This window comes from Mchenga conophoros, linkage group LG9 (assembly GCF_057382185.1).
Source record: "Mchenga conophoros isolate Kocher_MC1m ecotype Shallow Benthic linkage group LG9, M_conophoros_male_GT1.1, whole genome shotgun sequence".
Lineage (NCBI taxonomy): Eukaryota > Metazoa > Chordata > Actinopteri > Cichliformes > Cichlidae > Mchenga > Mchenga conophoros.
Genome location: NC_140534.1, coordinates 18,923,303 through 18,937,097, shown reverse-complemented (window position 1 = coordinate 18,937,097; position 13,795 = coordinate 18,923,303). Strand labels below are relative to the sequence as shown.

The following is a 13,795-nucleotide window of genomic DNA, read 5'->3' as shown; positions in this document are numbered from 1 at the left end:
AACATAAAAGCACAGATCCTTCTCGTCTTATCGGTTGGGTCATGGGGTTGGTGATGTGATTGGTACAATTTCGGCTCCTTAGTACCAACTCAAAGCATAGTTTCAGGGTTTTCTAGAACATGGCAATGAGTTCACTGTACTCAAACAATCCAAGCGAAGAACCAAATTGTAAGAATGGCACCTCATGTTCTTACAACAGAGTGGATTATAAAAACATAACAGGGTCTCAATGGCAAAGGTTAAAAGTGATGCAAACACAGAAAACTAGTCTTTACATGCAAGACCCATGAACTGGGTGTTATGCACACGCTGTTACTCATTTTCATTAGATTATCATAGCACATCATTTAAAATCTGTTGAGACCTTCAAACAATAGGCCCGGCACAATACGTTACTCAACATCTCACAATAATCTCAGTAATTATGATACTGATATTAAACTCGCTGTTTTCAAACCCTATTTTCACCAGTCTGAGTGCTTTAGCTCCATTACAAGCCTCGTAATCCTTTATATAACATGTCTGAGGCATTTATTATGCAGCAGGTCTGAAACACCCCACCATTACAACAACAAAACATAACCCCGGCCCATTTGAACTCGCCAGTTCAAACACATTTTACTTGCACCATTAAGACTGTGATTGGTGGTTATTACAAGCTACTCTCTGTCAGAACGTCCAGATGCTCTTTTTGTCAAGGTCAGGATTATTGGAGGAGGCGGGGGTTTAAATTTGTACCCATCAGGCACTTGGAGCCTCCGCAGTGACGTGGCACCTGCAACCAGAAAAAGGCACAAAATGGAGTCCCAGCTGGCCTCACATGAGTGTGAGTCAAAGAGCCGGGGGAGGAATGGAGAATGCTTCAGGCTCGATTAGTCCCACATCGTATTTCCATCTTCTGCTCTGAGCTCTGTCACCCCGAGTCATTAGCACCAAATTCACAGTTGCCATTTTGCAGCATTAGCTGCTGCACGATGTGGCCTGTTTTTTTTGGGGGGGGGGGGTTTTGAAACGTGCTGATCAACCTTGGAGGCAAAAAAGATATAGTCATCTACCTCAACAACGTCGTGCACCTTACTCGCTCTCTGCAGAAAAGCTGCCTTTACACCTCATCTCAGTGATGAGAGAGAGCAGAAGTGACATTGGCATGCCTCAGGAGGTGGGAAGAGAAGAGTGCTGGCAGGAGATACACCCACCCTTTTCCACCTTATGCGTCTGAGCAGACCAGCATGCACCTGTCCCTTCTGGCTGTACACAGCCTGAGAGAAACTTCAGGTCGCTTGCGATTGCCTCCACTGCCATGAAATATCCCTATACTGTCCAACCTTTGTATCGGGATAAAAAGACATAAAGAAAAGGATAAAAAGAGATGGAAGGAGCAACACATAATTGGAAATGACTGAATCTGTGCATAACAGAAGAGGGAGTATGCTGGGAGGGAGGAGGGATGTGAACGATAAGCAGATAGCGGGCGTGAGAATGGGAGTGACAGTGACAGAGTCCAATGCAAAGATAAACAGCCTGGGTGCAGCCCCTGTAATGGCTTTGCACAAGTAATTTGTCACTCCATGTGAAAAGCAAACAGCAGGAAAGGCAATGGCAACACTTTGCACTGACACTTAAGATTGGCCAAGGATGTCTCACCCATCTGTGTACAAAACTGGCTCGGCCTATTCCTCAAGAGCGAGAAAACACCTTGAAAACGTCCAGCCGCATTTCAGTTGACGAGATTATGTCAGGTTCATTATTTTAACTGGGTTTAAATAATTGTTGCTCCCTGGCTGAAGAAATACAGATTTAATAGGAGTCATAGCTTCTTGGTACAAACGTCTTTAGACATGAACAGAAACATAACTTATGTGAAATCTGTAGTGTTTTAATTCCTTCTTTAAAGGCAGCTTTTATATCACTTGCAGTATATGAAACTCTACATAATGAAACATATTTTTTACATCTTTAAAAGGCTTGAAAATGGAAATTGACCAGCCACCATTTTGAAGTAAATGACAAGCGACATAAGCTGTAAACATAATTTTGCATGTGAGCACTGCCATCTTGTGGCCGTTTCCAATACTACATGCAGAAGGAAAAAATATTTGCATCAATAAAAAGCAGGTGCCGACATTTTTCATTATAAATGAGAATATTAAAAACATTCCTGAGCCATTGAGGCATCAGCATAAAGAAATAGGGAACAAAACAATGCTGTGCAAGTCATTCAAATCCAGCAGTTCATTTTGAAACAAACAAACAAAGAACAGAATTTTGTGAAGGCATTGTGCACCATCTCAATATATTATCACACCAACCATTAACCTATTAAAATGCTCTCTGCAGGACCACCCAGCTGCGGCAGGTGAGAATGCAACAACCTTGACCTTTTCCCTGAGATGGGCAGAAGCTCGCCGTTGGCTTTCATCTGGTCTATTTTCCTGGACAGGTCGGCGTCGCTGTCAATGACCAAAGTGCACCTTTGGGCGTAGCTCACCAGAGTCTCTTCCCCTTGGCGAAAATTGCCAACCAAGGAGACCATGTCTTTACCCGCCAGGTGGAGCTCGGCAATTGATGCCGTGTTGGCGATGGTGTTCCGGTCAATTCCGAGATGGCGGAACGCTTCGCTCATGCTTTTCTTCTTGATGAAAGCGGACAGGACTTGTTTGTAGCGGTGAATGACGTACTGGACTCCGGTGGCTTGTGGAAATAGATGACAGGTTATGAAATATATGAGTTGCTGTTGCTTTTTATTAGTTTTAGTAACAATCTCAACTCTCACTGGACACACATACAAATAATTCATGCATATAGTTTCAGCCTTCCAATTTTAATTGAAAGATTTTATTTTGAAAACAGGGAAATCGTCTAACTCACTGTAACATTTGTTTATTTATTCCTATAATTTTTAGCATTGCTTTTAGGATTCACTAAGCCTTCAGCTGCTAATATCCACAAACAAATCTTAATTCTGTTACTGATGCACTGATACCACCTTTGGGTACTTAACTATCCTTTGTAATATTACATGACGTTGAAAATGTCACCTGCATCAGTTTGAGTGAAGAATTAATTTTCTGTTAATGTCCTTTTTAATAAGTCATACACCTACAGTAAGACTGCAGCTGATAGGTGGGAAAACACATCAAACTTGTGTTTTTTAACAGCAGCTAATTATCTGCAGTGTTGTCTTTATGAAAGTGTGGTTATTATGCAGAACCTGCTGACTGCTTTTCATTTGCCTGCTCAACCAACCAGTTACTGCTGCCTTAAAATGGTGATGCTGGAACAAGACTTAGGCCTGATTCAGACCTAAGTGAATCTTTCTAGAGTCTACAATGTTGCCTATTTAAGTGCCGATGACTGTGCTGGCATTTATGCTTGTGTGCTATATTACGTGTTAATTACCAAGTGATCATTTCACTGTGTTTTATATGTGGCGACAGATGACAGAAACATGTAAAATACTAGGACTTTTTTCCCCTCCTGGGTCCCTGCGCTTTGTCGTGGTCCGTTTTTTGGGGGGGGGAGCAAATACATCTATCCCTCAAGTTTTTGCCACTTCTTTGTACATTCCCTCACATTCTGATAGCTTCAGCAGCCTCCCTCCAGGAACCTGCTGACATTTACGAGTCCTTATATTGATGCTATGATTATTAATCCTTAGTTTCAGACAATGATTGTTATTCTGCCACTGAGAAATTCAAAAACTGTGCACAAAAAAAAAAAAGAGCTGGAAATGCATAAAAGCAATCGATGGTACAGGACGGGCCAATCACAGAAGTCACCGACTGCATCAACCTGATGTGTTGTTACATTTCAAGGGCGGTGCAATTCAGGTTAAGTTGTGAGTTACGGCGTATGGTTTTACAGCAGTTTGTAGTTATGACGTAGCTACAAGTAGATTTCCCACTGAAGCATAAATCCCCAGTTACAAGAATACATATAGCTCATGAGTGAAGCATAGGACCAATGAGTACTGATTATACTGATGCATCGCTAAATTCTAGTCAAACTCAACACAAGACTGAATTATTACCCCTTTTCCTGCTGTAGTCCCTCCCTTTCTTTGATCTTTTCTTATCCTTATGGTGTTTCTTGCGTCTGTGTTCACTAGATGCTGCAGACACTTCCGATGAGTCGGATGCCTCAGAGCCGCTGTCGCTGCTGGTGGAGGAACTAGAAGAAGCTCTTTCTCTCTTTCGAGATTTATTTTCTGAATGCTGCACTCTGCTCAGCTTGGGAGCTGAAAAAAGACAAAAAAAAAAAAAAAAGCGTATAAGAGACAGTATGATAAATAACTTTGTGTGCACGATAATATTATACAGTATATGCTGTATACCTTAGTAGCGTTATAGTAACATCAAAGTTGACCTGGGCAGTTCAACCTACCAAAACATACTATCGATCTAACACCTAGCTGGCTAGCTGTTAGATCGATAGCCAATTGATGCCAATTGTTACTAGCATCATTCACAGCTAGTAACAATTGGCGCAAAGCAACATTGGAGCAACCGGTGGTTCAGGGGGCTGGGAAGCTCATCTTGTAACCGGAAGGTTACCGGTTCGATCTGCCGATCTGTCTTGGTCGTTGTATCCTTGGGCAAGACACTTCACCTACCGCCTACTGGTGTTGGCCAGAGGGGCCGATGGCGCGATATGGCAGCCTCGCTTCTGTCAGTCTGCCCCAGGGCAGCTGTGGCTACAACTGTAGCTGCCTCCACCAGTGTGTGAATGTGAGAGTGAACGAATACTGGAACTGTAAAGCGCTTTAAGGGTCCCGAAAAGCACTATATAAATGCAATCCATTATTATTATAACATTATTCAGCATAATATAGCAATACAGGATCAACTTAAATAAAATCATTTATTTAATTAAAAACAACAGTTTATTTAAGATGCTTTATACAGTAAAGATACTTCAGTATTATAGAGAAAACCTCAAGAATCATCTGATCCTCATACGAGCAGCAGGTGATGATGGCTAATGATGGAACCACAGGGGAACAGCTAAGAGGCAGTGGGGCAAAATATCTGCATCTTTTATGTTTTTTAAATGTAGTTCTTCAAGTAAAATAACTATAGACCATATAGAGGCAAGTGAAAGTTTTAGGCTAGTTCTCATAAAAAAAGGCCTGTAGTACAGTAAAGAAACAGTATACTTCACTTCAGTTACTGACTTTCAGTCACAGGACTGGGGGCAGCAAACGCTGGCATGGAGCGGTTACTTGTGAGGTTTTCAATCTGGCTTCTCAGGAACTTGCGGTCTTGCATCAAATCCTCCACCTGCCTCTCGAGAGCAGCGATGCGTTCTTGTTTGCTCTCCAGCATGCACTGCAGCTTGGTGATGGTCAGCAGCACCCTCGGGGGAAGACCCTCTACTTGGGAAGCAGCTAGAAAAGACAAGACAGCCACACAAAAGAGGATTACAAGCACACAAGTTAAACTTCTATCATTTTTCTATCAGTTTTTGTCTGTAGAAAGGATGGTGTGCTTTTCAGGCAGTCGTTTCAGTATTTGTTCAGGATGAGAAGATAAAATCAAACAAATTATTATCTATTTTCTTAACTATCAACATGTTTACATCACTGCTAAGCCAGAGGCTGATGCTGGCTCAGCTTAAAGGACCATAACCATAAAAAGTAAACTACATGAAGCAGCAAATACTGTCAGAGCTTCCCATACCAGACATGGCACTGCTGGGTGTGTTGTCCTGAACAGCATCTGCTGATGCTCCCGTTTGAAAATTCTCCCACTTAATGATACGAAGGTCGTCTTGCTCCTGCTTTAGCCAGGCAGGAGAGCTGAGGCGCTCTTTGGTCCTCACGGAGCTGGAGTCGATTTCTACACAGGGCGAATAACATGACGGCTCCTGATGCCAAACAGATGACATCTCTTCAAACCTGGAAAAGGACAAGAAGGGGGTATCATAAGCCAAAAAGGTCAAAGGCTAAAGGACAGAATGATGTAAGAGTTCCTATATGGATGACACCCCAGAGAGAACAGGTTTTTCACCAATCAGAAGATTGGCGGTATAAATGACACCTCACCTGTACAAGTGCCCATTGGGAAGACAATGAATCTCAAAAATCACTCCTGATGCATTTATCAGTGAGTGTGATAGATTAAGTGCTTAAGCCTCAGTCACACAGTCCTTTAGACCAGGTAGCAATCCCCTGGCAACCACCAGTGATAAGGGAAAGGTAAGGTAGCACTTTAATTTGGTTTTTTTAAGGCAAACATTTGCAGTGTAAAGTTTGTGTTGCACGTTTTAGGGTTGCATTATCCCATGGTGAGTCGTTGCTGAGTATCTTCATTTTCCGTGCAAACTATGGGTAATTTGCTAGTGACCAAAGAAAGGAGGTTTTTGGTGCAGCAGCCTCTTTTGACCAATTTCATGTAGCAACAGCCAGAAACCTCCAGCAACCACACACCAAGCAATAGGGGAACACTAGCCTGTAGGCCTGCTGAGGCCTTTAGTACTGGTGATGACTCCAGTACTAAACCTAAAACAACTTTTACTGTGTCACAGAAATTTCAGTCTTACATTAATGCAGGAGCATAGGGGTAATGCAATATCTGGAGAAACATTGATTAAAACAACAAAGCAACTGAGGAGTTTTTTCAAAGTTGCAACAGTACTGCTCAGGAGAAGACTGAAGTGCTTCTAGGGAACCAGAATCAAGTTACAAAGGCGTTTTGATGTCACTGTAAAAAGGGCTTCAACTTCTGGAAAAAACAATGTAATGTCAGGGACTCATGTGTAGCCACAGAAGGTGCCTCGTCACATGCACTTCTTTACAAAATGTCGACACATTTTAAATAATATTTACTGGTTTTGAGAGTACTATTCAGCAAATGTAGTACTTCCTGTGCTGTTCAACGGGGCCATGCTCAAATGTTAACTAGTCATTACTACAGAAAGAAACCAGGATTCTTCGATTACCAACAATCTTGAGTTTGACTCTGCAAAATCATCTGCAAATTTCTGTTCATGGAGATTTACAGGATGCCACTGGCAGTGATTTTTCTCAGGACTGCAGCTGTATTTTTTTGGTTTAATTAATGGATATGTGGACTTCCTTATGTTACTCATGTTAAATGTGACCACAGTTTAAAATGAAGAGGTTGGCCTATGTGCAAGTAATCCCTGTGAGCCAAGGTTCAGCCTCAGGTTCCAGACAGCTCTCGACACTCAGGTTTTCATTGTTGGTTTTACATGATGTCAGCAAGAGATGATACAAAGTGAGAACAATTCTGTACATTCGGTAAAAAGTTAAGACAATGAAGCATCATGAGGTTTTTGGACTGCCTGATGCATAACACAGTTTTAAGAATGGATCATTTAGTATTTCTTTATTGTTCAGAAAAAACAAGCAAATGTGATTTATAACCATGAAAAAAGTCAGCCACCCTCTGTTCCTGCACAAAGCTACAGGTTCAAACCAAAGGATTACTCACATGTGGTGGCTTGCATTGTTACAATGTTTACCATCAACAGCTCTCTGCAAGTAAACCTGCACCAAAGCTGTATCCATGGCAACTTGATATGATCTTGTAATTAAGCGATGTGTATCTTGTAATTAAGAGATGAAGATCTTGCAATTATGAGATATTTTTAAAAGATGCAGATCTTCTAATTATGAGATGGTACGTTAAAATTACGAGCTACAGAAGTCATAATTACGAGATAACATCACCAGTTCGTGCAACGTGCTACTGAGCAAATGAAGGCTTGATGTAAAACTGAAACATGACTCAAAGCGCTTTAGTACCTGAACAATGCTCACGCAGTATGACGGCCCTCTACGGCCTCATTTAATGCATGGCTGGCTGCATCAAGAGCTGTCACTCAAAATTAACATAACAAAGGCGATATTACTATCACGCTGTAGGTCATGCACAGCAGGCTTTAGTCCATACGTAGGTCTGAGGCATATAGTTTTAGCTGCAGTCAGGTTTACTCTGAGAAGAAAATAGATTTTATCTTCTAGATTCACTTGTAAAGAAAAGAACATTTTCCAAATTGTATATAAGGATGCACCCAGTTTTAGAAGTGTTGATGACTGAATTTGTCATCTGGATGAAGGACTGAAACAACTATTATTTATTAATTAGCAATGCTTAAAATAGCTTGAAACAAACTAATAAGCAAATATGACTTTTGTATATTAAATAATGAAAGAAAATCTGTTTATGCATTATGTTCATTAAAGAAAAGATGAACAGGATATTTTATTCTTCAATTATGATCTCTGTCATTCATAATTCTAATTTACTCACTCATAATTACAAGGAAAGGTCATCAGATGCTTGATTAGAAGTTTAATTATTATTATTTAATTTACCTCTATTTTAACATAACATTATACAGGATACCTGAAGAAGTTAGCAGGGTTTTTTCCATGTAGAATGACTCATGTGGCCTCTCATGGAAAACAGCCACATAATAGTTTCTGTTTCCCATCATCGTCATCATAACAGATCCAGAGGTTGACAGTGAGTCTAAAACATAGAGGTGCAAAGTTTTCCTCTGTGAGCTGACTGTTACCAAACATGGGAATGGTCACACACGGACTTTGTATAGTGAGAGTCATAGTTTAACATACTAACCTGAACGTATATGGCCACAATTATTGGATAAAGACTATTAAACAAAGATAGATAGAGATGTGGCAGATTTTTCAAGAAAAACAAACGTGTTTGCATACACTGCATAAAAAGCAAACAAAGAAACAACACAATAAAGTGTATAAGAAGAAGAAGTCACCACAACCAGTATGGATCTACATATTTGAGCTGGCCGAATATCTTAACTTCTACACTATTGAATCATTCACTACCAGAAACCAACAACAGTTTCTAAAGGGTAAAATTAATTTTGAGTAGAACTGACTTCAGCTTTTTGGTTCAACCCAAATAATCCCTGTTTGTCATGTGGCCCCTTGGGAAAATTACTGCCCACCCCTGGTGTAACATCACAAAAACATCTATGCTAGTGTGGGCCACAGTCCTCTGGTGGGATATGAGGGTACTGCAGGTAGGCCACATATCTATTTTCTTCTACATATCCAGTACATGTCATGTCAGTAGGTGTCATGGAGAACTGGGACCTATCCCAGCTGTAATAGTGCGAGAGGCAGGCTTCACCCTAGACAGGCAGTTGATCCACTGCAGGGGCCACAGTCATTTACAATAAATAAACTTTTTATTTGGTTTTCTGAAATTCAATCAAATCAAATCAAATTTTTATGAAATGTTTCTACTGTTCTTCTAAAGAACTTTTGATGAAGGTTTTCTAATTTTATTTACTGGGTGGCCGAAGATGTTCACATTTCAAACTATGTTCAGACATCGATGTTCAGACACCTTTCATGGATCAGTGAAGGGTGCTTGCTACTTTTTCTGCTCCTGAATGAAACACTAAACAGCACTATGAGATCTTCAATCCAAATTATGAGATAATCTCTTCTGTGCTAAAACACTGAAACAAAAACACTTAGTTAAAAGCACATGTATCATTAGTTATTGTTTTAATCAGTAGTTACTATGAATATCCACAGTGTGTCTTTTGTCCTGTGTCCCTCCTGTTAACCCCCATTGGTTGCAGTAGATGTCTGCCCCTCCCTGAGCCCTGCCAGAGGTTTCTTCCTGTTAAAAGGCAGTTTTTCTTTCCCCCTGTAACCAAGTGCTTGCCCACAGGGGGCCTTTGACTGTTGTGGTTTAATTTAACCCTAATATTGTGGCATTTACCTTAAAGTGGCTTGAGGCAACTGTTTTTGTGATTTGGTACTATATCAATCAAATTGAACTGAATAGGTATAAACTGCAAAACGTTTATATGACGTTTATCACGTCTGAAACACAGTAATAATGCATGAGGAATAGCGAGGAATAGCAACTTCTGAGTATCTATACATCAGAATAATGCACTAAGTGCATTAATGGAACCACTAAGGTATTTTTATCCTCTATAACTGACGTCACATTGATCAGAAATTGAGTGCAGTTAAATAAGTAAGTGACCCGAGTGTTAGCTTTTCATGACATCAGTGGGTTTGTGGGCCTTTGGTAAATGATTGATGATTAATGATTGAAAAAGATAAAAAACTAAACTAAAAATAATCTGTCTGCTTTACTGCTGCAGTGAGCATTGCTTTTACCTTTGTGCAAAGGCCTCGTCATTTATTAATCAAGAACCATGAGTTCATAACATATCACACATTACTACACTCAATAGGAGATCATGAACAAAGCACAAGTTAAGCATTGATTGATTATGTCCTAATTTCTGCTTCACTACAGTGTTATGCTGTTTTTCTAATTTTTTATCACTCATTAGCATGAAATGTACTTTGTTAGTCAGGAGAGGTTTCTGAATCAGACACACCTTTGCTGGGAAGATGTGGAAAGGAAACTCCAGGTGGAAAATATTTCTGAGTAATGCAACAACGCTCCATCTAAAGTGATGTATGTTTTAAGCTAAATTCTAGTGTTTACTGTCACAAACTTCTGGTAGCAGTTTCAAATGCGGCTCAGCCTCCTCACATGCATAAAACAAACAGCTGCTTCTGCAGGTAAAGAAAGCTTTGTTTACCATTTCTACTGTGGCACTTACAGTGGGATCAAATATCAGAGGCTGCCTGCAACACATGAAGACGCACACCCTGTATTTACAAGACTTTGAAGGGTGAGCTTGGCTCTGTGTTGAAACGATAAAAACTCTTAAAGGTAGGAGGAAGAGTGGGTGACAAGCTATAAAAGAGATGTAAATAACATGACTTGTGAGTTTAGACACTTTTCTCTTTACATAATGAATTTTATGCCACCAAATGAACTCAAAATTGGTTTCTATCAATCAAACTTTTTGTCTGAAAGTAGCAAAGTGTAGCATGTACAATTATGCACTGAAAACCAAAATGATCTAATGTCTCTTTAATCTCTCTAATGGTTTAAGATGGTAGTGAGACTTGCTATGATGTATGGTTTGGAAACAGTGGCACACAAAAAAAAAGAGCTGGAGGTGACGTAGCTGAAGATTTTCAAGGCTAACATTTTTACTGGGAATAACCAGAATGGACACGTCTAAAAATGAGCGCTGCAGAAGGACGGCTCTGCTGAATGTTTTGGAGACACAGTTGGAGAGGCAAGGCTGAGATGGTTTGGACATGGGCTGAGGAGAGATAGTGGATATATTGGACAAACAATGTTGAATAATAAACTGTTTGGTAGAGGGATGAGAGGAAGACTACAGAGAAGATTCATGGATGTAGTGAAGGAGGTCATACAGGTGGTTGGTGTGACAGAGGAGGATGATAGGGATAGAGTGCCATGGAGGCAGATGGAGTTGAACTTAAAAAAATGTAGATACATACAATTTTCTGTTAGAAATATGAAGCTTTATTTGCTGGAAGTTGGGCCAAAACTGAAGCAGAATTTCTCATCATATCTTAAACCAGTGAGGCCAAAACATTTCCCATAATGCAACTGAGCAGCACCTTTCAATTTCAGTTGTAGCACATTAATTCTGTTTAAACACTGTATAAAAGTCAACCAAAAAAGAAAAAACAAAACAAAATAATGAAATCACAACACACTGACTAAATGCTAAGCAAAAATAGTTCATCATACGTCTCCATAAATTCCTGCACCAGCAGACGCCAATCGTGAGAGACTGGACAAATGTCAGTGGTTAACGTTTGTAAGAAAAATTCCTTTTAATGAATGCAATATATGTATATATTATTTTAATCGTCGAAGGCTGGGCCAAAAAATGAAGCAGCTATGTCAAACCTCCATTGCCCAGAATGCAACCAAACTGTATGTTTTGTATTAAAACATCTTGAAGCATGCTCAATCATCCAGGTAAGCAAATCTCCAAAAGTTGATTCTGTTCATCTGAGACTGAAGAAGTCACTGGATGAGTGACGAAACGTTTCTCCCACTGAAAACGCTACGTCCAGATGAACAGAATCAATATTTGAAGATGCATTTTTTGTAGTTGTAATCAAAGTCCTCATTGTATAATTTCTCTCTTGCAACTTTTGTGGAAATACTAAAGTTTTGTGATGTTTGTGGCAATTTCTTCTAACCTCTTGGCCAGATCTCTCTGGAAAGAGATTCAGTCTCATCTCAATGAGACTTTAGTATATGTAAAATTAGCACAAAATTAACACAGAATCACAACATCATGATAAAAAACTAATGACACATCTGCATTAACTCCTGCATTAACTCACGATGATTCAGAATACTGGCCTTGTATTTACTAGGTATCTGATCTATACCAGTTATCGATCGATAATTTGCAGTATTGCACAGTATTAGTGTAAGATGTAATGGCTGCAGCCACAAGATAAGTGGTGCATTTAGGTGCTCAATTCCTTAATGCAGTATATCAAAATGACAGTAGTTTATCTGCTTGTGTAAACTGGAGGAAGTGGACATCACTGCTTAACTTGGTGTTTCCATGGAGATGTTGACTAACTCTAACAAGCTGAAGCACCAAAACACAAGTAAGTGAGTAAGTGCTGCAGTGATTAATCTGAGTCCAAAAAACACATTAATATCCGTGAGGTGATCCTAAGCTACTAAGAGAAAAACATGGGGCTCAATGCAGAAGGAAGACCAATGTTATTTTTTTTAACCTCTATGTTAATTACAGAAGCATAAATGTGTTCGGCAACTGTTTTAAATAAGGATATTTAGCATGACAGAAGTTACAAACCTTATAAAACACACAAAGGTGCAACGTTTAGAAGACTACACAGGGCTAAACATGTCTCCTTGCAGTGGGTTTAATTAGCTCCTACCAAGATGGATGCTAATGACTGTAATTACCAGCAAAAAAAGGGGAAAGGGGAGCAAGCAACAAAGCCGGTGAAACACGCGGGACAACGTACCTTTAAGAGAGTCCAGTGGATAAAAGTGGAGGTGATAATGTCGTCCTGTTTGTCCTGCTGTCAACTGAAAATTCACCTGGAGTAAATCACTTGGTTGGAGGGAAATATAAACAGAGACGGGTGAGAAAATGAGGGAGTACTGTAACGTGCGTGTCTGGCAGAGGGGCGGGGCCATGGAGCTGCCTTCAGGTGCTCCACAGAAAGTCAAGCTTCTCGTAACTGTAACTTTGATTTCAAAACTGTGGCGCTGTCGTTTCAGAGGTATAGCCAATGTAACTGGTTGCAAAGTTCTTGAAGTAACAGGAAATCATTAGTAGAGCTCCATGATTATAAAAAGCAATTTCTGGATGTAACAGTTGGAGTGCGAATGTTCTATATATCCAATATGTACCTTTTGCTGATGAGTTGTACACCGGATGCCCTGACTTGTGTCACCAGCTGGAAACAAACCAGACCTTTTACTTACCAAGCAAATGTGTGTTTTCTCGCCGGCTGGATTACAATGTATTAAATGCATTGTTGGACGTTGTTAATAATTAAATAACAATGGTGTTATATTACTGGAACAAAGATTGAAATGGTGACTGAATCAAATTTCTTACTAGCAGATCATAAGCTCTCTTGAAAATATAAGATATGGTGAATCAAATCTCAAAAAGCATTTTCTTTTTTGAATCTTGCTTTATCTCAGTTATTGTTCTGAGCTATGGGATAAAGCATATGACCTTAATTTGAAAACCTTAAAAAAATTATAGAAAGAACAACTAGGATAATAGCCGAGATGGGTTCAGGAGATCCCACCAACAAATTGTTTCTGAGTTTGTAAAACTTTAAGATGTGATTGACTTGTGATCAAAATTTGATTAATCATGTTCAAAGCAGTGGCCATTTGAGGCTAGC

General features: G+C 39.8%; 1 protein-coding gene across 2 annotated transcripts; it reads right to left on the bottom strand.

The window, feature by feature from the left end:
* Positions 1 to 1,796: 1,796 nt before the first annotated feature.
* Positions 1,797 to 13,048, bottom strand: LOC146567146 (uncharacterized). 2 transcript variants are annotated; one of them, XM_085285942.1, is made up of 5 exons: positions 12,896 to 13,048; positions 5,679 to 5,896; positions 5,174 to 5,386; positions 4,031 to 4,237; positions 1,797 to 2,691 (listed from the first exon to the last, which is right to left on the bottom strand). In XM_085285942.1, the coding sequence occupies exons 2-5, from the start codon at positions 5,884 to 5,886 to the stop codon at positions 2,312 to 2,314; spliced, it is 1,008 nt and encodes a 335-aa protein (XP_085142068.1). In that variant the 5' UTR covers positions 5,887 to 5,896; positions 12,896 to 13,048; the 3' UTR covers positions 1,797 to 2,311. The 2 variants fall into 2 exon arrangements, with proteins under 2 accessions (XP_085142068.1, XP_085142070.1); XM_085285944.1 differs by lacking the exon at positions 12,896 to 13,048 and adding an exon at positions 8,373 to 8,475.
* Positions 13,049 to 13,795: the final 747 nt, after the last annotated feature.